At 41.7% G+C, this 24839-nt stretch overlaps 1 protein-coding gene across 2 annotated transcripts in view; it reads left to right on the top strand.

Annotated features, from left to right (window-relative positions):
* lamb2l (laminin, beta 2-like) overlaps nucleotides 1-24839 on the top strand; it is a 56346-nt gene that overhangs the window by 25912 nt on the left and 5595 nt on the right. For both annotated transcript variants that reach the window (XM_037103755.1, XM_037103754.1), the window contains exons 4-28: nucleotides 5694-5826; nucleotides 6241-6314; nucleotides 7082-7270; nucleotides 8376-8439; nucleotides 8855-9057; nucleotides 9200-9320; nucleotides 9582-9770; nucleotides 10083-10262; nucleotides 10406-10518; nucleotides 10843-10922; nucleotides 11112-11268; nucleotides 13707-13847; nucleotides 16128-16289; nucleotides 16372-16493; nucleotides 18247-18367; nucleotides 18991-19183; nucleotides 19294-19437; nucleotides 20079-20310; nucleotides 20395-20558; nucleotides 20750-20974; nucleotides 21152-21366; nucleotides 21455-21551; nucleotides 23169-23541; nucleotides 23656-23840; nucleotides 24119-24366. In XM_037103755.1, coding sequence (XP_036959650.1) covers nucleotides 5694-5826; nucleotides 6241-6314; nucleotides 7082-7270; nucleotides 8376-8439; nucleotides 8855-9057; nucleotides 9200-9320; nucleotides 9582-9770; nucleotides 10083-10262; nucleotides 10406-10518; nucleotides 10843-10922; nucleotides 11112-11268; nucleotides 13707-13847; nucleotides 16128-16289; nucleotides 16372-16493; nucleotides 18247-18367; nucleotides 18991-19183; nucleotides 19294-19437; nucleotides 20079-20310; nucleotides 20395-20558; nucleotides 20750-20974; nucleotides 21152-21366; nucleotides 21455-21551; nucleotides 23169-23541; nucleotides 23656-23840; nucleotides 24119-24366 — 4125 coding nt within the window. The remainder of the gene's footprint in view (nucleotides 1-5693; nucleotides 5827-6240; nucleotides 6315-7081; nucleotides 7271-8375; nucleotides 8440-8854; nucleotides 9058-9199; nucleotides 9321-9581; nucleotides 9771-10082; nucleotides 10263-10405; nucleotides 10519-10842; nucleotides 10923-11111; nucleotides 11269-13706; nucleotides 13848-16127; nucleotides 16290-16371; nucleotides 16494-18246; nucleotides 18368-18990; nucleotides 19184-19293; nucleotides 19438-20078; nucleotides 20311-20394; nucleotides 20559-20749; nucleotides 20975-21151; nucleotides 21367-21454; nucleotides 21552-23168; nucleotides 23542-23655; nucleotides 23841-24118; nucleotides 24367-24839) is intronic.

The raw sequence follows: 24839 nt of genomic DNA, 5'->3' as shown, positions 1-24839 counted from the left end.
TCATAGGCTAATCATGCCTATTTCTCTTTCAAGTGCACATTTATGTGCTGTAATTTTCATTGATTTTTCCAGAATTGGCATTTTAATCGCTGCTACAATAAAAGCCCAATTGTCCCTATGTTGGAAAGTTGTTCATGTACCTTCTGTTCAGCCTTCCCACCTGCCTGATTGGTCTCTCAGCACCCTGCCACAAACCCCTTTACAATGTGTGGCACCCTGTAGTCAATGCAAGGAAAAATGGGATGGCTTGTTTGTTCTCTCTTTCATGCATTCATCCATCTTCATCCTTCAGTCTCCACCTTTCCATCTTCATTTGTTCATCTGTTCGTCTGTTTGTCTGTTGCTTGGTTTCCATGTGCAAGTCCCCCTGACGCCTTTCAGTATCAGGCCCCAGGTATACACACAAGTCAGCCACACCTTAGTCACACACACACTCTCTGTCTCTCACTGTGTTCTCCTCGAATGACTCAGTGATAAAAGTTTGAGTTGAGGCCAGTGATTACCAGACAAAGTTGACCACAAGAGAGGAAACACACATCATTTCTAGTTGTTTTTGTTTTTTTTTTGCAGCGTGGCTGATATGATTTCAGATTTTGAAATTGATTTAGTCCGTAGAGGGCTGCTGTATGCATGTTGTTTAACATCTCATTCAAAGTAGAGTTCCATATAGCTGGTTATCAGTGAGCTTGGGGTGCAGAAAATGGCATCAGAGTTAGTTAGAACAGAGTTTATTTACAGCCTCTAATAATGCAGTCTTTGTTGTTTTAATAAGATGTTCCATGTCAGCCGTCTCTTAAAAGACCTCTCAGGGCTCTCACCAAAGAGTACATGCAGTCACTGAAGTATGTTGCAATCTGCAAGTGGCATATCTTTCTCAGAAACAGTGTAGTACTCCCACACCACCTACTTTTGTTTGAATACGAATGACGAATGCATACAGCACATTATCAGAGATTTGGAGAGAATTTGGAGAGTGGAGTTTAAGGCCACGGTCCGCAGTGAGATTGGGCTGGACATGGCTTGCACCCAGTGCAAATTGAATGTGGTGTGACGGATTAACAGCACCCACTGACATCGGTGAATTCCACCTTATTTGCCCAAATGCCCATGTTATTCAACACACGCATATCGTCCTATTACTAAATAAACAAATTGGTGCATCCCTCCTCATTAACAGTTAGACAGCTTTAACACTTAGATATGTGTGCTGCTAGAATATACAGTAAATGGCTGCAGAAACCAATTTAACTCAGAGATTGAAGCAAAAATGTTTTAAGCCCCGCCCACTTCCAACATGAATCCACACATTCTTTTGTGATATTTTGTGTAATAAACCGACACAGATACAGCTATACATAGAGATTGTAACTTTGTTTTACACCCTTAGTTCACACGTGTGTGATGCGAGACAACAGCCTGTCACAGTCTCTCCTTCACCTCTGAAGCATGCAGTTGCTTTTCTAACTCATCTAAATTTCTGAAATCAGATGTGTTCAATGTCACATTGACCTCCATTCCTCATGTGTTGTCATGCAACTACATGTATGCACTTGTGCTTCCATTGCCTCAGGGCAGGAAAATCAAACAGTGTCAACTTCCAGGTGAACATGATTGACATTCTCTGATGGTGAGAGGCCCTCTGTTACAATAAGGGGCGGGATATGGTGACAACTTGTTGTGCCATATATCCAGGTGCTGGTCTGTTAGAGGCCCACACCGAACACTTGTCTCACAGCTTTTAAACGTCCACAAGCTCATCAATCATTTCTGTTTGACATCCTTCTAGCGCCTTTCTCTTTTTGTTCCTTGTGAGATCAGATTGCATAGTTTTTTATGTAAGGAACAGCAGTGTTTTTAGGTAGCTACTGCAAAGCCGATTGCATTGAAGACATTAAAAGGGCCACCTGGAAGAGAGTGTAACATTAGGCAAGCTTCAATGGCAAGTGAAGTAAAAATTAAAGGGAAGAAAAACGTGATGGTAAATGATGAAAAAGAAATGGATGTTACAGAAGTAGTCAGAGACATGGGATCAACAGAGACAACAGATACTGTGGTATCAGCAGGGAAATCAGTATAACAATTGTAACTATTTCTCGTTTGACATTGGAAAAATGATCCACTAAGAGGCACTGACCTGATATGTGGTTTGTCTTCACTGGGAAAGAGCACAATCGCTATTTATTCCAGTGTCAAATGACTCTGCAGTCTCCGCACTGTTACGTTGAACATGAAACTACTGGGAAAGAACAGAAAGGTAAACCCATCTACTTTCAAAGGAAATTAGACAATTGCCTATTTTTAGCAGGTACACCTGCTTCAAAAATAAGACAACCTTTATATACATGCTAATTTGGTGTGAAAATGCATGAGGTGAAAAGGAAACTGAATGAGGGAGGTCAGGTTCACTTTTTCTTTAAAGCCACCATTGGGGTGTGACAAAGACATTTTCGAATCAACATCAGACTTACTTCAGTGTATTGTTGGAGCAGAAAGCCTTATAGTTGGACTGAGCAGGCTTGACTAATGGGTGATAAATAAGAGCTCAGCGAAGGGAGGGAGTGTCTTCAAGCCACACAAGTTTAGACCCGGCCAGAAGTACCAGATGACGCTTTAACAATTTCAAAGTCAGAGAAGATTAATATAAATGTTATTTTACTTGTATACAAAACACCAAAACCATGAACATAAACTTGTTTTTTTTTTTTTTTACAGCAGTGCTTTTCTTGCTCATCGACCTCAATTATTGTAAACACTAAGAAGCAGCAGTGAATACTCAGTGCTGTCACAGAAAGGCTCTCTAATTAGGACACTGTGTTAGGATGGATGGGCCACAGAGAGGAATGCCCTTTTCAGCAGCCGGGGGTCTGAGCTGAGAGTTTAGGCGATTTATGCCGGGAGTAGGGAGGGTGGGTGAAGAAGGCAAGCATGCATGTAAAAAACACACAGTCGCTCACACGTACACATGTACAAGTGGGTGTGTGTGCACATGTGGTCATGTACGCGTCCATGAACACACACCACTTCCAGCACACTTTAGGCATTCCTTTTCAGTTCTCTCAGTTCTATTTAACAGCCATGTTCTTGTTAGCAGCTTAATCACCCATGACAACAACCTAATTAAGAAACGCTGCCCTGGAATCCACTGTTTCTCTCGAAAAAAGTACCCTCCTCTGCCTGTTTACCCCCTTGCTCTCCTCTTCATGGCCCCTTCTCAAATGTACCCCCTTTGACCCTATCTCAGCCTCTCTCTCGCACTCAGCAGGCCCCTGCCTTTGTCCTTCACCCCTGCTGGGCTGTGTGAGACCCCTCTCCACTGCGTACCCACTTCTCTCACCTGCACCGTCCTTTCTCTAGCCACCCTTTCTAACTTTTCTAGTACACTCCTTCATTCAAGTTCTTGCTCTTGGCCTTGGTCCCCACATTTATGTATGTTTCCCATGCCCTCTGACTTCAAACCCTTCCTTCTCTTCTTCTGCCTTCTACTTTGTCACATTGAAGGCATTTTCCCTCCATTCTTCGCTCATCCTCCTCTTCCGTTAATGTCAGCGCCACACAGGGTCCCTTATAATCCCCTGAATCATTGATGCAGTGGGTGCAACATTTACATCAGTCTGTATGCCCTCTGTGTACCCATGAGCACACACAGAGGTCTTGACATTTTGTGACATTGTTGCATGGTTCTTGTATCCTTCTTTTTCAAAGCAGACAGACAAAACTGTCAAAGTAGGAAAAGCACAGGTGTGACCACTGACTTCAACTATAGCTCCATTCTGTTAAGTGTTCCGGGTGTGCAAAATACCAGACCCTGGAACTAGCTCACCAAAATGGAATGCAGCCATCTACTTGATGAATAGCCATACATCTGTGATTTTCCTGCTATGACGAGTCAAAATTTCTGCCATGAAAAGAGTCTATAACTCTAGTCTGCTATGATCCTGTTTAGTGGCATAAATTTAGGGTTGTCAGTTGGTCAGGTGGCTTTGGCCCAGACTGAAGTATCTCCGCAGATAAAGTTGATGGCCATGCAATTTTCAGTAAACGTTCGTGTTTGCCAGAGAATTTAACTTGCTGGCTGGTGACTTGCTGGCATCTCATTTAGTGCCACAATGAGAATGAGATAATGAGTGAAAGCTGTTTCGATGCACAATATATAAATTCTGCTGCTAAGGGTCTCTCAGTCTCATCAAAACAAAAGATGTTTGCTGAGTGTTGTGATGGGAGGGCCTGGCAGAATGGAGGGCAGAGATGAGAGAGTCAGACGAAGAGTCAGACCTTTTGGAGGAATAAACATTGGATTCTAATCTTCAGCTTTCACTTTTGTGATTATCAGCCTGCGTGCAGCAGTGCCTTATGGAGGTGACCTCCATTGGTATTGATGTACAGGATTGCTGAGGGGAAATGTACTTTAATTCATGAACATAGCATTACACAGAGGAGAGGGGAAAAGAAGAGACACACACACCCAAGTGAATCTCGTTGCTCTGCAGGTTACAGTGTTCACTGCTGTCACTGCTCTCCTGCTGCTCACTCACATGTTTATGTTTACACAGGGTTTGACTTTAACAGTTATCAATAGATATGATGACTTGATTTTTCTTTACCCTGCTGAAAGAGCGAGAGAGCCAGATGGGGAATGAGAAGGGGAAAAGGAGAGGAAATGAAAATGACAGAAAGAGAGTGCACAGGAAAGACACCCTCACTTCTTTTGTGTGTACTCTTCATGACTATGACATATTCTACGCATACAGACATCAAAATTGTTACGAAATTCTGGCATGATGTCCATATGACTGTCTACTGGTCATTTTCCGGTCGAGTGTCACTGTAGAAATAGACGAAACACAGAATTTCTAGAGGATGCGAGGGAGCACCTAAAGTTGGCATGTGCGTGAGAAGCTTGTCGCAGGCATCCACTGTGAACGAACTGACCTGTTAACATGAATGCCAAAATAAAATGCAGCTGCGCGCACCCTGTCTCCAGCCTATTACAGTCAATGTATTTTAAAGTAATCTGTTTGTGGCAAATAAACACTCAAAGTCACATGATTGACTTAAGTCAAAACGCTCAGAGAGCTGTAGACTCTTCACACCTGCCACTGTCTCTCTGCCTCTCTTCTCTTCCTCAACATCTTTGCTTTCTTTCTTTCTTTGCTCTCCCACAGACCATTTTTCCTTTTTAACCTTTTGACCCTGTGGAGGCACAATCCAGTTCCCTCTGGCTTTTGTCCCATTCACACCGGTACTGGCACACCATTGCACATTACTCACATTATTTCAGCCTGACAGATGAAAGGTTTCCTTCACCTGAGGAAACAGCTCTATCATAGGGGCTGGATCAACACTATAAAATGCACATGACACAACCTGTGGAGACAAAATTTAATCAAGCAATGTCTTATTGATTAATCCATTTCTGAATACTCACTGTACATGTATGTGTTTTTTAAGATTCACAGCAAGTTGTTTTAATTGTTCCCCATGAAGTGCAACATTCGCAGGTGGTTTATGGTACAAATCTAAATGTCCTTCAATTATAAAACCTGAATGTCTACCAGCTTTTTTTGTTTTGTTTTGTGTTGTTTTAATCACAACTGAAGTGTTTCAATTCCGTTTTCATCACCATATCTGAGGAAAACTTTCTGAGCCATCGACTTTACTCTCAAAGAGTAAATGTGTGTTTTCTGCCTCGACAGGAGTCAGACAAATGTTTCGAATGTAACTCCCAGCATCGTTACGACCATTACCACAGAAACAGCCACCGCATCGAAAACGTCATCTACCTCATGGACAGCAATGGAAACCACACCTGGTGGCAGTCTGTCAACGGTTTGTGGGCATAAGAGTTGTGTATTTACTCCATAACAATACACAAGTAGATGCACTGAGCTGACTGCCTCTGTCCTCGTACATGTATGAGAGTATATGTGTGCAAGGACTGTGTTTGCTCTTGTTGTGGTGTTTCTGATGGTAACAAACTTATACATTTTACCAGGATTTTACAAAATCGCTAACTGTAAATATAATTCCAAATGCTTGAGAATACTTTTGAGATGCACTGATAGAAGAAAATGAGAAAAAGTAGTAATGTAATCATAATATTGAAGGAGAGACAATAATGCACTGAAGGAAATGTAAAGGTCTCCCTCAGTTAGACAGTCTGGCCGATTTTGACTTGAGGAAACTAGACTTACACATGAGATGTGTTGTTCAGACGCTGAGTGACAGTTACTTCCTCTACAGGAGAGGAGAACGTCAGCATCAGACTGAACCTGGAGGCCGAATTCCACTTCACACATCTCATCATGAAATTCAAGGTATGCACGTATGTGGGTTTCAGTGTGTATGTGTGTGTTTGTGTTGACTACACTGTTTGTGTTTAAGCATGTCATGGTGCATACTTGTCTAGGCTAGTGTTTGTTGTGTACACTTAGAAACTGGACAGCTGCATTCCATCAGGCTTGAATCCATTATCCTGTTAGTAAAGCAAACACACGATCCCGATAAATCAATCTGGGATAGTTTTTTATGTAGGTCATGACTAATTAAATTACCTGTATTATGTTTATACCTGGCTGCACAGTGGCCCAGTGGCTAGCACTGCTGCCTCACAGCTAGAGCCCAGTTGGGACGCCTGGGATCTTTCTGTGTGGAGTTTGTATGTTCTCCCTGTGCAAGTGTGGGTTTTCACCGGGTACTCCGGCTTCCTCCCACAGTCCAAAAACATACTGAGGTTAATTGATCATTCTAAATTGTCCGTAGGTGTGAATGTGAATGAGAGTGTGTAAGAGTGTTCGTCTCTATGTGTGGCCCTGCGATGGACTGGCGACCTGTCCAGGGTGTCCCCTGCCTTCGCCCTAAGTCAGCTGGGATAGGCTCCAGCCCCCCCGCGACCCTGCAGAGGATTAAGCGGCGTACATAGAATATGTACAGATGATGGATGGATGGATGTTTATACCTACAATAAAAGCCTCACTATGATCCCCATGTGCTGTCTCTAAACAGTAAATAACATCAACACCAAAATACTTGGAGTGTGTGCAGATTACATTAAACGGACTCCATTCTCTCTTTCCCTCCTCAGACTTTCAGGCCTGCAGCTATGATCATCGAGCGATCGGCTGATTTTGGACGCACATGGCGCCCTTACCGCTACTTTGCCTCAAACTGTACCAGGACCTTTCCCAGCATACCTTCCAATGGCTTGCAACACATCAATGATGTAATCTGTGAGGAACGTTACTCCGACATCGAACCATCCACTAATGGAGAGGTAAGAAGTAGAAGAGGTGTTGTGTATACATCTTACTCATTTAAGGTGCATGTTTGACGCGTTCAGTAGGTTGGATTGGACCTCAGACAAAAGAAAATGACAGCTTATGTTTCCCAAAACTAGAAAAAAGTCTGATTGGGATGGGATTGAGATGTTGATTTTGTTTATTAATGACGTTAGCAAAACAACATAGTGCATAAAAAAGCCCATAAGAAATGTCCAATCCCCCAGACCATTGTGTCTCACTATATATCTTTAAGTATTATTTATTACAATTATTATTATTATTACATCTGAAATTATGATTTGATAAAGACAATGGGCAGTTGTAAGATAATGAGAAAATGTGATTTGTTCTTTTTGTCCAAAAACTTGTTGTTTCAAAGTAATGTTTTAAAGTTATTATCAAGTGAAACAGCAAGTGTGGTTTAGTTTTCCAGCAAACGCTGGCTGAGCAAGTGCTATATCACAAAAACAACAGAAGAGTCAGCATTTCTTTAGTGTTGTATTTGTTTACAGTGCTGCCAAATACATTTTTGTTGATTTAAAAAATGATAATAATATATAAAATTATAATAAGAAGAAGAAGAAGTAAGGAACAGAACCCTTTCTACCATAATCACACAATGTACAATGTAGTGGTACCTTGAACTCTGCATTTAATCCCTGTCCCTGTGGAAGAGTGGGCAGCAATTGTTCAGCACCCCTCCATCGTGCCATGAGCAGATGCAATGTCATTATGTGAAGTTATTTATCTAAACTCTCCCTGTGGTTGCTCCTTAATATTTTATCATCATGTTACATTTAAAACTGATCTTCTAATAAATAAACTGCCTATGTTATATTAATTAGCGCTGTTAGTGCTAATCTTGGTCACAAACACTTTGAATCAAGCTAAGGAATGGAAGACTCATACAATCACATGAAAAAGCTGCAATATAAAGATAATTTCAGAAGGTAAATATAAATGGTTTAAAACATAGACACACAGAGTTTGATCAAATGAAAATATTAAGGTTTATGGAGATGACTGTCCTCATATGAATTGGATGCATATTGTATTCATCAACTGAAGTTCTAATAAATCTTTTACCTGCTCTTCAAGGTCATTTATAAAGTTTTGGATCCTGCTATTCGTGTGAAAGATCCCTACAGCTTGGACATTCAAGGTCAGTGAAGACTTTGAACTTGGAATAAGGACCATTAACACTGTCAGTATAGACTGTGTGCATCAGAGGTTTAAAGCAGGAAATGTCAAGCACTGGTTTGTAATCTGTAATCACTTCTGCTCATGAAAGTTCATGATTTCTACATCTGTCTCTGCCATCTTAATTAGACTACTACACACTACCTCACACCTCTAGGCTTCAGAGTTCTTTGCCTTCTATCTATAATTATATATTTTTTGTAATATAAGACAATAAAGCAAATACAAGCTTTAGGCATTCAGCATTCAACTGTATTTTTTCAAAATAGACTACATTACTCTTTTTGGTAACGAGGCTTATATACACTGCACCAGTCAATCAGTCTCGAAAGAAAGTTCAGTTTTGCCATGGAAGCAAATCACACCTCCCTTTACAGAGCTTCTGCGCATCACCAACCTGCGTATCAACTTTACCAAGCTGAACACTCTGGGAGACGACCTGCTCGACCGACGCTTTGATGTCCTGCAGAAATATTACTACGCCATCTATGAACTGGTGGTCAGAGGGAGCTGCTTCTGTTATGGACACGCCTCAGAGTGCGCCCCAGTGCCCAGCGTCAACACTCGGGAGACTGGCATGGTTAGCTAACGAATGTCCTCATCACAAAAATCATTCTATTGTTTGAAACTAATAGAATAAGGACGCAGTATCTTACCATCATTAATGACACTGCCAACACTAACCTTTTTCTTCATCATTTTTTTGCATTGTGATTGACCAGATCCACGGTCGTTGTGTGTGCAAACATAATACAGAAGGCCTAAACTGTGAGCGCTGCAGAGATTTCCACAATGACCTGCCATGGAGACCAGCAGAGGCAGATAACCCACACACCTGCGGGGGTGGGGACACACAGACAAACAAACATGCATGTTACAAACTCTGTCTCACAAAATTCTGATATGAGAATTAACTCGACTGCATATGAGGGGTGATGCTGTTCATCTTGTGCTCACTTACTACACTAGCTGCAATTTATTCCTTTTTTAAGGCTGAGAAATATGTAATCATACTTTATATGAGACCATTGTGTCACACATATATTGTTCCTAATCGTCCAATTAGTCCTTATTTATTCCATTTCAACTTGCTTGTTTCTCCAGAGTGTAACTGTAATGGCCACTCAAACCAGTGTCACTTCGACATGGCGGTGTATTTGGCCACTGGAAATGTCAGTGGAGGAGTGTGTGACGACTGTCTGCATAACACTATGGGACGCAACTGTGAGATGTGCAAACCTTTCTACTATCAAGACCCTGTCAGGGATATCAGGGACCCACAAGTCTGTGTTGGTGAGTCATTTGGTTTTTGAACAAAATTTTTTTGGCATGATAAAGATGAGCATCTAGATTAAGGTCAGCTCTGCTTGTGCTTCTAATGGACGTTCGTATTTCAACTGATGCTATGATCAGCCTTAGGAAAATGCCAAAGTCCTTGATGCTGCCTTTAAAACAAATAAATCCTGTTTTTGCAGATGTGCATCATGAAGTGTAAACTGTCTGGAAATAATTTTCTCATCGCTCTATTCTTCATATAATCAAGTCTCCCTTTTCTTGCCTCCCCTTCTTTTCCCTTGACTTACAATCTCCACATCTGAACTGCAGCCTGCGACTGTGACCCTGTCGGCTCTTTGGAGGGGGGAGTGTGTGACAGTCACACTGACCTGGACATGGGAATGATCGCAGGACAGTGTCGCTGCAAATCCAATGTCAAGGGCACGCGTTGTGATGACTGCAAAGAGGGTTATTACGGACTTAGCCAGGAGGACCAGCTGGGTTGTCAGCGTACGTTTTTGTCGCTGTCTGCCACTGAAAATGCTTCATGTTTAAACAGGGCCTTTTTTTGGAATATAAAACCACATAATCTAAATTTGAGACATGTAACTAGCACATCAGCCACTATCGTATTCTTTGTGTGTTTTTATCAGCTTGCAACTGTGACCCTCGCGGCATCATCATGATGGGAGCTCCTTGCGACCAGATCAGTGGGGACTGCTCCTGCAAAAGATATGTCACTGGTCGCTACTGCAACCAGTGTCTGGTTAGTAACAGCTGTTACAAAATGTGTTGCTAAGAGGGAGAAGAAAACCAAACAAAAGACAAAGTTAGGCCATTTGGCTGTTAAATATTGCAATGTTTTACCTTGTCATGACATACCTTCATTAAGTATTAATGAGGGGAGTTGGTCCTCATCAGCCAAGGATAGCAATTAATTAACTTGGTTGCATTAATAGGAACATATTGCAACAACTGCAAAAAAGCTGCACAGGACAGCAGAGCTTCAGATAGACTGCAGACATTAAAAGCTACACACTAGACATTTCACTGTGCATTCTGGTTTTGAGGGTTATTTCCATCCCTGCAGCCTGAATACTGGGGGCTCAGTAACGACCTGGCTGGCTGCAGACCATGTGACTGTGATTTCGGAGGAGCCTTCAACAACAGGTAAAGATGTTCACACATTTTGAACCTCTGAATCTTTAAACATGAGCTGTTTAAAATGTGACTAATTTATTCAGGCATCCTGAAGCGAGGCTGTGAATCATTCAGTCCGTGTCACAAAGGGAGCAAGAGAGAAAGAAGAAAAAGTCAGGATAAACTACAACAGAACCTTTGCCTTTGCTGTTACTTTAGGTGCATGATGGAGAACGGCCAGTGTGACTGCAGGAGACATCTGATTGGTCGACAGTGTTCAGAGGTCCAGCCTGGGTATTTCTGTGCCCCGCTGGACTACTACAAATATGAGGCTGAAGATACCACTCGACATTCCCCTGCTGATTCTGCACTACCGGTGAGCACATTAACACAATATGATTGAACCTAAATCACAAAGTCACAGTTCAGGTCACCATAATGTAATACAGACTGATAATAATGTCCAACAAAAGAGTCTAAGTGGCAGCATTGGTGTGTGGTTGTTGCCACAGGGGACTGGGGAGAAGGTGAAGTAGCAGCATGGTAACAACATGGTTAAAGAGAGCAGTGCTTCACTGTGGACAAAACACAGAAGGATCAGATTTTGATTGGGTTTATTTTAGCCAGTACCAATTCAGTAATTGGTATCAGGACATCTCCAGCTGTAATTATTTCTTGGCACAGAGCATAAACTCCTGCGAGAATTTCTTTTAAATCATCATGAAGTGGACTGAAAATTTGATCAGCTAGAAGCATCTTTGGTTTTTCCTTGTGGCAGTGTTAATATCTATAACATATCCTTGGATTACGTGTCCTTGTACAGTGAAGTGTATGATCTGGCCTCCACAGGAAGTAAGCAGAAAAGAAAACATTAATAAAACATCATTCACAGAAGGTCTAATCTTCTGTATTTCGTACACACTGTGCAGTCTCAGATCAAAAGTCAAGTCCTGGATAATGTTATGACTGAAACAGAAGGAGATTTCATGTCGCTCTGATTCCATCAAGGTTGTCTTTGTGGGGGGATTTGGAAGGGTGCGCTTGTTTGGATTCTGGATTTAGATGCAATGGTGATGAAGCTCAGAGAGGTGTCATTATCATCTTTTATCCCTCTATCAACAGCCACTACTACAACCATTGTTTTTTTAAAGTTCCTGAACATTGCTGTTTCTCTACTTTATAATTTAAAACATAAGCAACGCCAGAAATCACAATTACCATCTAGGATTAGACTAACAATTAAACAAACTGTTATTTTTGTAATTGTTATTTTTTTCTCTCTTTTTGGGGGGGCAGGACAGGAAACAAGATGATAAGGGGGTAACGACATGCACAGATCTAATGCCAAATTTGAACTGCTTAGTTTGTTGTTACGTGGCATGCATTGTAACCATTCAGCTGCCAACAGGTTCCCTATTCTCTTCTAAAAATATCATTTTAAATTGTGCCGTTAAGTAAAAGACTTTCGCTTTGTCTATAATATACCCTACGGAGAGAGTCATTGATAGTTGGCATCCCTCTCAGTCAAGAAAAGCAGAACGTTTTAATACACTCTTCAGTGACTTTTGGCCTTGCTATAGAAGTCTGAGATATTTTTTTAGTTAAAGGTGCAATTTGTGGATATGGCCAGAATTGTTGTTTAAAATATATTTTTAAAAAAACATTACGTCAAATACGTCAAGTACTGTGGTGCAGAGATATATGCTGAAATTAGCATGCTAGCTGGCTAGCCACAATCTGTCCTGTTATGTAACACTACTTTGTACCTTAAGAGGCAACAGCCTGATAGCCTTTGTGGTTTCAGCCTGGAGAAGTATACAATGGTAGATGATGCAAACAAGTAGTGTTGTGTTGTGATGTGAGTGCAGTATTTGGGGAGACATGGAATGCCACATTTAGCAGCTAGACAGCTACAGTGACAGGCCTGTTCCTGCTGTCACTGGCTCATGTTACCCACCTTTCAGTATCCTATCTACTCTACATCACATTCTCTTTCCTCATAGCCTTCATCTCTGCCTCTCACATTCTTTACTGTCTGTGTCCCTCTCCTTCACCTCCGCTCCACCCTCCTCCGTCCTCTGCACTCAAAAGAGACCCCCTGCCCCCTCCACTTCCCCTTGGGCAAGCTCAGACACTTCATACTTACAACATCACTGCAACAGGAATGTGTAAAAAATACAAAGATTGACTTAAGTATGTTTTGAGAAGAAAAAGGAAACCAACAACCAAGAGGAGATAAGTTTTTGACAGATTAAGCTATTGTCTTTAGGGGTTGAACTGTTTAACTCTAACTGGATGGAAATTATGTGTACATGCTTGGAAGGACAAAAAGATGTTCAGAATATGCAGGATACAGTTAAAGTCTGGCATTTCTTTGCAGAATTCAGACTCCACTGCTGAAGTGACCCAAAAACAGCAGACAGTAGCACTGATAACGACCTGTCACAACCGATTATTATGCCACAGCACCCACTCTAACTAATGTACAACACACACAGAGGAGAACATTCTCTCAGCTTCAAATCCTTTGTTCATCTCAGTCATGCTCCTACAATTTGACCACACACCGGAGGTCTTTCTGCCCTGTCTTCTCATTTTAGCATTTGGACCGAGAAGCTGTGCAGGATGAACCCCTGCAGGTTGTAAGAAGTGTTGCTGTGAAAAGTATTATGTGTAATCAACACAAGCATGAACAAGTTCTCCTCTCCTCTCCTCTCCTCTCCTCTCCTCTCCTCTCCTCTCCTCTCCTTTCCTCTCCTCTCCTCTCCTCTCCTCTCCTCTCCTCTCCTCTCCTCTCTTCTACTCTCCTCTCAGGGCAAAGTTCGTCCTCAGGCAGAGACTGACTGTGTCCAGCACCTCAGCAACCAGCTACGTAGGCATCGGCGTCACCGTCGTGTTACAAATTCGCAGCAACATCGAGCAGCACTGAGACGTATCCGCCAACTTCAACAAACAGTAGGATATTTACTTTGTTTGATTCACAGATTGTATGTATGGTTTGACAAAAAGAATCCCAAGGGTCAGCTTGTTAAATTGAGAACATATATTTCTGTCATATTTGTGGGTACAATCGTAAACTCCGTCATGACCATGCCAAGTCAGGCCATTGGATGAAAACAATGTATGGTTCTCAACCTTTTGGGCATGTGAACCTTACGATATGTCTTTTTGTGACCCCTCATTACAGCTTTTGGCTTTGTTGTGTCATAAGTGTGTGGTCATGTTGGTCAAGAATTTTCCTTTTTTGATTTGAATTTGAGTCCTGAAATGGAAAAGGTCTAGTATTTTAATTATTTGAAGGATATTTAGTGGCCTGAAGAGGTGAAAAGCATCCAGCTTTTCACTTCTTTTAAGCCTTTTAAGTGACTTGACAAGATGAAAATATATTTTCACATAGAGCAACATTATGTAGAAACCCCCCACAGCCTGAGTGCAACACCACTGTCCTAAATATGTAATGCTTTGACAACTTGTATCTTGAAGTAAACATGTCTATATGTAACACTGTGATCCTCCCCTCTCACTGAAGTATTACAAGACACAGTACCATCAAATTGATTTTGAAGCTGTTATTTTAACGATCCATAATGTTGCTTTAAGGCTTTATGGGGTAATGGTATATAGTATCCCATTAGAGACAATCTGCTACTGACCCCTAAGGTTTACGGTGGGACCAGCCCAATAACCTGGGAACCACTGATGTACTGTACATAAACAGACATGTAGGGCAGTTTACTCAGGAATGTTTCTTTGTAAATGCCATAGTAACTGGGTTGAATGAAGTATCCACGATGCACTGGTCATTAAAGTGAACTGAAACTTTCAGCAGTAGTTTTAAGGGTTACTATTTGGTTATCTGTTCAAGCATCAAATATAACGTAACTGTAACAATAGTCCACATGCCTGCATGTACAGTACAATATTCTCAAAGCTACATTGTTCAAGGTTTGTGGTCATGTGCTGTATCCACCACAGTTTGATGCTACTAGCCTAATTGAATACTTGAAGCGAATAGCCTTATTAAATGCTCGGCTATGAGGTTAATTTGGTCATTTCCACTTAGCCGAGCTGTAAAAAAGACCCGGTATATGTGGGACTGCAGGGATATTTGAAGCCCTGAGACCCAAAGAATGTAAATCCTATTAAATAAAACAACTGTAATCATATTGGTGTGACATCAAAAAAAGGGATACAAAGTCAGTGGCATCAAATATGAACGATATTCAACCTTATGTAACTTAAGTTGTGCCAAATTATCTGAGTGTCACTGATTTAAACAAATACTATGCAGGATTTGTTGGTTACTGTTTCTAAACACATCATTCAAAAGTGACTTATTCATAGTTTGGGATGTTCCGGAGAAAGATAATTGTCTGCTGAATCGCATTCCCAGGTCATCAAATACTGACACTTACCCAAACACAGCAAAATACTAAGCAGTATTATCCTGTTGTGGCTGGTAGATGATGGAGCTATTTTAAACTATTTGAGCAACTTTAAATTGGGGGGAAATTAGATGACAAATTGATAGGGAAGGAGGATTCATCAAAAGTTCTACTACAATTTGTATTGATATTTTTTTACTTTGTTCCCCCATAATAATAAATAATAATAAAGATTTTGATGAAATGTTAAATAATTTAACTTGACTTTTCCCTGAATAGTTATTCTAATAAAACATCGTGGAAGTTCAATGCTTGAAATCACTCTTTGGTGTGCCTGTTAACATCCCTGTACCTAGTAACTACAGCTGTTGTATAAATGTAGTTAAAACGCACTGAAATGTGACGGGAGAGGTGGAAAGTCCTAAAATGAAAATGATCATGTAAAGTAAAGGGACAAAATTGTATTATTTTATTCAAGCACAGTACAGGCGTGAATCCATTTACTTTGTTACTTATTTACCAAGACTGAGTCAAGAATATCATGTAAGACATCCAAGACATCACATCAAGGGTGATGGTGTGAAAGTTTTAATAATAGATTTTAAAATTGTAGAATCCATATTGGTGATCAGAGTAATTCATTCACTGAGCAACTCTAGTCTTTGTAAAATCTGCTTTATCAGACTGCATTCCAGGAATGTTTTGTATGATACAGAGCACACACAGCTGTCTCCTGACAAAAGTGAAAAGTTAGCTCAGTGAGGGTATACAGAGGTTGTTGAAGTGTAGTATAAAGTAGACGACGTCCAGGAAGAAACTGATTCTTTGATAATGTGTCCATGTGTCTCAGCCGGATGTGACAACCGTTCATAGAGGACACACTCCCAGCCACATGGTGTCGTGGACAGGCCCTGGTTTTGCCCGTGTCAAAGATGGTGCCGGCCTGGTGTTCACCATCGACAACATCCCCTACGCCATGGAGTATGACATCATGATCCGTTACGAACCTGAGGTATATGACCGTGACTGACGTAAAACACCTAATTAATGTGAGCTTTGAGCTGAGCTGTGTGTGTGTGTGTGTGTGTGTGTAGTCCACAGAGGATTGGGAGGCTGTAGTTAGTATCACATCTGTACTGTTGCCATCCAGCCTCCGGTGTGGAAACCTTCTACCAACTGAACAGCTCTACACAGTGACCCTTCCGCACCGCAACAGGTACCAACTCTTATATAAAATATGTGACTGTATCAGAGAGAGACCATTGTATCCAGTATGTTTGTTTAGTTCACTAACCGATTTGTTCAAGTATTTAAGGTGTTGGTATGGTTTAATAGCTGAGGATGAATTGCATCATTACATTGTTATCATTTCAGCCTGTCCTGGCCTGTCTTCTCTGAATGAGTCAGGCCTGTATTTGTATTCTTATTTCACTGTACCCTGTGGTACTGTTTACCATTGATCTACTGATAGCGGACACACATTCCAGACAACCTGTGTAAGGATCAACTGCAGTGATATGAAAGGAGTGCCAGCACAGAAAGCAGCTTTGTGTTCTTAGGTTTAGATATGGAAACATCTGAAGACCTGTTTGGGACAAGCAAAGAGCAGTACAGTCTGGCAGAGAGGTTGTATATTAACTCCAGGGTCGCTGAGTTGTCCCTGGCTTTGGAAAGCCTTTGGCTCTTTCATGGATTTTTGCTACCATCATGGACCAAACTGTAAATAAATCAGTCATCCACAATTGTAGCCATTTAATTTGCCTTTCAGGCAGTGTATCTTGGGAATTTGGGCTGAATTGGAGCCACAATATTTCAGTATCACAGACTGCTTTCACTCGGTCTGACAAAGGGCAGTTTTTGCAATGAGAGGCATCTTTTACTAGCTGTTTTTATAAACACAACTGAACGCAGAAGAAAAATGATGATAAACAATATGTTTTGAATGATGCTTAGTGTGAAAAGAGACAAGATTTATCGGAGTGAAACACTATTACCTGCTTCCACTTAACAGTGCCTTGCATCAGTATCTTAACGTTGTCATTGATGACAAATACTGTCATGATCATGTGAGCATGCTGATCTTGGTTTGCCTGAGCACAGCTTCACAGAGCCACTAGCAGGGACACGTGCCAGGGTCTCACAAAAATTGACACATTAGACAGATTACTGCAGATTAGACTAGATTAAGTGTTAATTATCCATGTAGGAAGCAAAAATAGGATAAAAACCAGGGAAAGACTAACACCAAAACTGTTTAGTTTCAACAAGCTGAATAGCTTTTCAGAGTCTGAAGTCATCTGGAACTAAGAGGTCAGACCCTGCCCGGATCTGGCTGTCTCAGCCTTCCGCTCTCTTCTGTTGGTCCGTCAGCCAAAACCAATTAGCAGAGTGAGCTCAAAGCACACACACCAAAGGCAGGTAGAGAGTGAGTCGAGGCGCCCCTGGTGAATAGCGTTTCCCTTAAAAACAGACAAGTCAGGTATGGTAATGTCATCGGCAACACATGCCGAGTTGGTTTGTACATGTCATATTTCTGTTTTTTATATTGTGCTTTTGTAGTCATTTTAAGTAATGCACTAACACACATTAAACGCAGTGTGCACATCAGTAAATACACTTTTTAAGTAATGAATATGTGAACATCAAAAGCAATACAATAAAAATAAATGTGGTTTTTAGAGTATTGGTAATGTATTGGTAGAAGAAAACATCCAGTGAGTCAGTGTGCAGCCTGCATTGGTTTATAGAATTTGACACATTTCAACTGCTGCTTGACCTCACTGCCTGTCATTGAGTAGGCCTCAATGAACATGCCTGCACAGGAAATTGACGTAGGTGAGGTGACATCATCTCTTGAATGTGAAAGTAAAAACAGAAAGAAAAAAAAATGAGTTTGAAGAACTATTTACATGTCTATATATTAATGCATTTATTTATTTAAATGTTGTGCATGCATCATGTTTTTCCAGATACATCCAGATGCCCAGGCCGTTCTGTTTCGAGCCCAGTAATCGTTATGTGGTTGCCATCAGGTTCCAGCGCCATGGGGTCTCACACAGACATCTCACTGCTTTCATTCTTATTGACTCGGTGAGCCCACCAACCTCTTTATTCACATCTGTTGAAAAGTCCGCTGTAGTGCTGGAAACAAACGTCACCATAAATTAAATAAGTAGTCTTTTTTTGTTATGGCGCTATCAGTATAGCTGACATTAGCCCAAAGTAAGGTCCATTGTTGAATAATGTCTCTGCAGGAAAGTAAAGTGTCTGCATTTTGCTGAGGGCCTAATACCACAAGGTCTCCCCCTAGTGTGAGGAAAATACAATTACAAATGTTAATTTCTCCTGGCTTTGGATAAGCTTTTAAATAAGAAAAGCACCCCTTTTTCAGTATCCTTTATTTAACCAGGAAAACCTTATTGAGATGTAAAACCTTTTTTCCAAGACTGACCTGGCCAAGACAGCAGCACAAAAGCTGAATGGTTACACCAAACACACAAAAACACAAATAAAATACAATCACACACACTACAGGAAAAAAAGAGTGGGTTTACCTTTAGAGCACCTTTAAAGACATTCAATTCTTTAAATTAAAAATCCCTGCTTGTGGAGTTGTTTTCTCCCTTTGAGATCTCAAAATCACTGTTGCATGACTTTGCTGCAGTTACACCTATAGCCATAGCTGCAGTATAACTTTTTTTTTTCTCCAATAGCTGGTGCTGATCCCCAAATACACGGAGCTTCCTGGTTTCCAAGGAAATGAGCCAGAGGCAGAGCAGCGGCGGGAGGAGATGATTCGTTACATGTGTCTGGATTCCTTCATGATGACACCGATGCCGGCCCTGGCTGAGATGTGCTCCAAACTCATCTGCAGTATTTCATCCATCATTCATGATGGTGCTCTGTGTAAGTATACAGATAAATACAGGATTATGATGTGGGTTCAAAGGTTTTTTTTCATTTTTGAATGGTTGATATTTTCCTTGTCATCTTTTATCTGTGTCTGTTGTACCCAGCATGTCAGTGCGACCCTCAGGGCTCCCTCAGTGGCGAGTGTGATAAGGTGGGAGGTCAGTGTCGTTGTAAACCCAACGTGATGGGTCGGCGCTGTGACCAGTGTGCCCCAGGAACCTATGGCTTTGGAGTGAATGGTTGTACTGGTGAGTCTGTTTTACCAGCAGCAAAGTTTGTCACATGATAACACCTTCATCCAACACCATCAGTCCGACTAGGTCAAATCAAAGTTACATTAAGATTTATTTCGGCCATCTAAAAAAATAAGACATTCTGTTAATCGGGTTCTCTTTTTATCACATTGGTTGTGAAGTAGAGGCTGATAGAATGTCTGTGTGTGCTGTCCCAAGACAGAGCTGCATGGTACTATCACTTGTCTAAGCTGGTCAGAGGCTTTATTCCTCTGACAGGTAGGTGTGTCACAGAGAGATAATTTGAGACCAGTATGCCTGTATGTATGCCCAGTAATGGCTGGGTAGTGGTATCATCTGAAAACCTACACATGTATTCTGTGCTTGTGCGCTCACATAATCTTATGGTGCAATTTACTAAGTAATTAGATCCTATCTGACATGTCTGATGATACTAAGTTACGGTTCTGATGAATATATAAAAAAAAAAGACACAAAAAACCTTCAACACATTCTGCCTCTCAAGAGGAATTAAACTGATTTAAATTATTATATCATTATTCAGTATATGTTCTGTTTCTGATTTCAATATGAATCACAAACAATAATTGATAGAATAACACTGGATAACCCTTTGAATACTTCATCTCTTTAAGCCTGTGACTGCAACTCAGAGGGCTCTTTGAGCCACCAGTGTGACCCAGTTACAGGCCAGTGTCAGTGCAGGCAAGGAGCCACCGGGCGTCAGTGCTCAGACTGCCAGCCAGGCCAGTGGGGCTTCCCCAGCTGCAGCCGCTGTCAGTGTAACGGCCATGCAGACATCTGTGACCCCCGCACGGGGGAGTGTACATACTGTAGGGACAATACAGCAGGTCACCTCTGTGAGCGGTAAGGATCCTCCACTTTCAGTCTGTATCTGATTTCATCCCTGGTCATTAGACTGATGGTAGATGTCTCCCTCATGTGTCCCAGGTGTGTGAATGGCTTCTTTGGAAACCCGGTGCTTGGTTCAGGGGAGCACTGTCGGCCCTGCCCCTGCCCTGGTAACCCTTCCTCAGATCACTTCAACGGGCACTCCTGTGAAGCTGACCACACCTCGAATCAGATCATCTGTAACTGCAAACAAGGCTTCACTGGTGAGCTATTACACTGCAGTCACACACAGCTCAAGATTTCTAAAATGTATTTATCACTTTTCACTCTTGTGGGTCGCCTGACTGATTAATCATTTTACAAAACCAGGTGAAATATTCCATGCCACGGTCTCAGCTCACTGAAGCAGTTTAAAACTTCATCATCATGCCATGTTCTCATTTTCCTCACTAAGGGTCCCGCTGTGACCAGTGTGCCCCTGGTTACTATGGCAACCCAGAACAACCTGGTGGACAGTGTGTGCCATGCAAGTGCAACGGCAACATCGACACTCAAGATCCTGGGTCATGTGATCCCAGAACAGGCCAATGCCTCAAGTGCCTGTACCACACCGACGGCCCATCATGTGACATTTGTCAGCATGGTTACTATGGCAACGCTTTGGCCCACGACTGCAGGCGTAAGTGTTGTTTTTAGCTTTGAAGAGAAAGAGAAGCATGCCATTATTATATATTGTTGTTTTACCAGAGAGCATGATTTTGCCTGTATACCAGCGAAACACACAGTCAGAGTAGAGCCTTACTGTCTTTTCTCTGTGTGTGACTTAAATATGTTTCTTGTGTGTTTCTCTTCTCAGGATGTACCTGTGTGACTGCTGGCACCATCCAGTCTGCCTGCAGCGATGGACAGTGTCACTGTGACAGGCAGACCGGAGCCTGCCCTTGCAGAGAGAACGTGGCGGGCCATAACTGTGATCAGTGTTCTCCTAACCACTGGAACTATGGTCAGGAGAGAGGCTGTCAGCAATGTGACTGCGACGCACAGCACTCCGTGGGAACTCACTGCAACATGGTGAAACTGGAGAATGCAAAAGGGAATTCTGACAAAAAGTTTAATATTATCTTTGCTAGACATCCATATTCGTCTGTCTTTTCTACAGTTCACAGGCCAGTGCCACTGTAGTCCAGGCTTTGGGGGTAAACAGTGCACTGAATGTGAGCAGTTCCACTGGGGAGACCCACGGGTGCAGTGTCAAGGTAACGCCCCTTGTGACAAAAATTGTAGAATACTTGCCAGGAGGAATGCTCAAACCTTACCTTTTGTATGGGTCATATATTTTATAACAGTCATGAGTTAGTTCTCTGTTTTGATCTAAATTCAAGAAATTGTATTTATTCAAGCTGTGAAATCCAACAAGTCTATCAGTGTGTCATGTCCAATTACACCAAAATCTACTTCCTATTCCATTCAAAAGGGACAGTGTTACAGTTGTGTCTCTATAGCTCAGGTTACGTTAGCTTGGCAGTGATAATTACTGATGAAAACCTTCAGCAAAATAGCCTTCTTATTAAGAGCATCATATATCACAATATCTGATTGTTTTCTAACAGCAAGCTAACAGTCAGCTGTGGCTGGTAATCATCACACTCATCTGAACATTCAATGATATGTGAGATCACTACAGGCTGCAGCTGCACTCTACAGACATTTATAATGTAGCAGCAGTTAGCTCAGTATCACTGAGACAATGTGTCTTAATGCAGCTCACAGTATTGCATTGTGAGGCAGCAAAAGCCTTTCCAACTGCATATTTAAGACATGAGTAGATTCTTTCTTACAGTCTTTGAACATGTTTTACCTTCATACACTCAAGGGCGTAACATCGGTTTGAAAAGTGGGGGGGGGGCACAAAAAAGTGGGGGTCTGATTTGGATACTATTTTATACATTTCTACATGCTTTGATCATATTCCCCGCTACTTAAAAGCAACACATTATGATGAACATGGCTACCATTATTTTCTTTGTTATATATTTTTTATGGAAACAGAATCTGTTTTAGAATTCACTGGGTCACATGACATGGAAGCTATTGAGAAAAAAAATCATAATTAATTTTCATATAAAATAGAGGATGCACTAAAGTACAATAAAAAGAGCTGTGTCTCATTCATCTAGTTTACTAATACAATCTGCTGCTGGTTTGGAGTCAATGGGTCACATGACATGGAAGATATTGAAAAAAATGCAATTATCATGTATTAATATATTTATGCTAAGTAATTTAATGACGGTCCCTAAATCAGTTTCCAGCGGTTCAGCGCAAGGCTCTGGGAGGTGAGCTAACCATCCTCCTACAAACAATGGAGGGAGGAGAGAGATGCGTGTTTTCTAGGTGGAAATACAGTCATTGTTTTGAGTTATTAAAAAAAACAAAACACAAATGCTTGATCAAGAGCCCGACCCAACCGAGTATAGTGGCCTGTTGCAGCCTTTGAACGCAGCACTACACAAACTGTCCGCGACTCACAGCAAGAGTGGGTCCGCTTGATTACTAACCTGACATACAATGGTGTTGCATCAGCTGGGCGGAGTTTGCCATCAAATTAATGTAAAATAAGCATGTTGGTATATGCTGGGGTAGATCAATCAAGTGTACCTAATGTTTGAGTATCGGACGCTTGAGAGGTACTGAGTTCTGCTGGATTAAATAAAAGCGGGGGGGACAAAAACGGGATTTTGGAAAGTGTTGGGGGACATGTCCCCCCTGTCCCTAGTGGATGTTATGCCTATGCATACCCTTATTATTGATTTTTATTGTTCTGTCTTTTCTTCCTGTGTTTCTTACTTCCCCTTCTCCTTCCTATCATTCAGAGTGTAACTGCCACCCTCTGGGCTCAGAGATAGCCCAGTGTGACCGGACAACAGGGATGTGCGAATGCAGGGAGGGAGCAGCGGGGAAGCACTGCGATGAATGCGCTCGCGGCTTCACCGGCAACTTCCCCAAGTGTGTCCAGTGTCACCCGTGCTTCCAGCTGTGGGATGACGCAGTGTGCCAGATCAAAAGGGACCTGGAACACATCGAGTACACTGTACAGAAGATCCTGGCGAGCGGGATCATGCCGGGAGTTGGGGATACGCGCATCAGGGAGCTGGAGAAGAAGCTGAAGCAGGTACAGGACCTGATCAGTGCAGAGGACAGCAACAGGATGTACCAGCTGATTGGACAGAGCATTGATGACCTCAGGTGATGATGTTACATAGTATTTGCATGCTCACTAAGGTTTGCCACAGTCATGTGTCATCTGCTACCTGCTACTGTCTGGATATTAAATGGAGTCCCCTGCTCTTTGTGTTCCAGGGCTGAGATCGCCCTCAACGACGGGCGTCTGATGGGCGTTGCCCGAGAGGTCAATACAACAGCAGCAGAAGAAGAGGCACTGAGACGCACATTGAGTGATCTAGAGGATGACCTGAGAGATGTTAACAACACTCTGGCTCACAAACAGCACCTGCTGGAGGACTACCTAACCTCAGGATTTGCAGGTAGCAAACCCAATCAAGTCTTCAAAAGAACTGATAAAAATATCATGTGACAGTACAGATCAAAACCCCCTTTAAATGATAATAATAAAATTCAACATCAAACATGAACAGCTGCAATATGTGTGATACAAACCCACAAAAGGAGACTGAGAAGTGATAAAGATAATGTCCACATTCAAATTTAGCAAACCAAAATCATGCTACTGAAAATATTGTGGAAAAAGAAGTTAGGTATTATAACTAGTATTTTTACATAAGTTGCTCCTGTTTCCTCACAGATCAGTTTGAAAAAGTGAAGAAGTACTATCGGGAGTCACTGGAGGCCGAGAGGAAATGCAACCTGACGGTGTCTGGTCCTCTCAGTCCTGTGGAAGAGTCCAAAAAAACCCGTGCTATCACTAAAGAGAAGCTGGATGCCAGTAAAGACCAGACTCTCCGTGCTCTGGCTGCTCAAAACAAATCCTTAACTGAGCTGCAGGAAAAGGCCCACGACCTGGGCAAGAAAGTCCATCATCTCAGTCACAAGGCAGGTGTCTTTAATTTATAATTTCATTCACGGAGACGTCTGATTGTCTGGCTGCATTATTACAGAATTGATCTTGTGCTGAATATGTAGCTTAGTAGGTTATGATTTAATGCACTACAAGACAAATTAGTCCTGTTTGAAGTTGATGAACACCATAAATATTGTTTTATGACTTGACAACCCTCTTGTTTTCTCTCATTACTCTTTACTATTTAAATGCACTCACTCCCTACAGTGACATCTAGTAGACTCAATCTGTCAAAGTGCCATTGGTTTGAAATCGATGAATTATATTGTACAACACAAAGTTTCTTGACCAACCCTCTGTGTTATCCAAAATGTTGTTTGATGAAGTTGTTCAGCTTTTCCTGAGTCTGTCAAGACCAAAACCTCCTGTACTGCTCTTCTTCATCCTCATCAGTGGGCAAAAGAGTCAAGTAGAACAGTGTTAATGTTTTTACACCATGTACCAC

This window comes from Acanthopagrus latus, chromosome 7 (genome assembly GCF_904848185.1).
Source record: "Acanthopagrus latus isolate v.2019 chromosome 7, fAcaLat1.1, whole genome shotgun sequence".
Classification (NCBI taxonomy): domain Eukaryota; kingdom Metazoa; phylum Chordata; class Actinopteri; order Spariformes; family Sparidae; genus Acanthopagrus; species Acanthopagrus latus.
The sequence above is the reverse complement of the archived record's forward strand: the minus strand, read 5'-3'. Positions and strand labels throughout refer to the sequence as shown.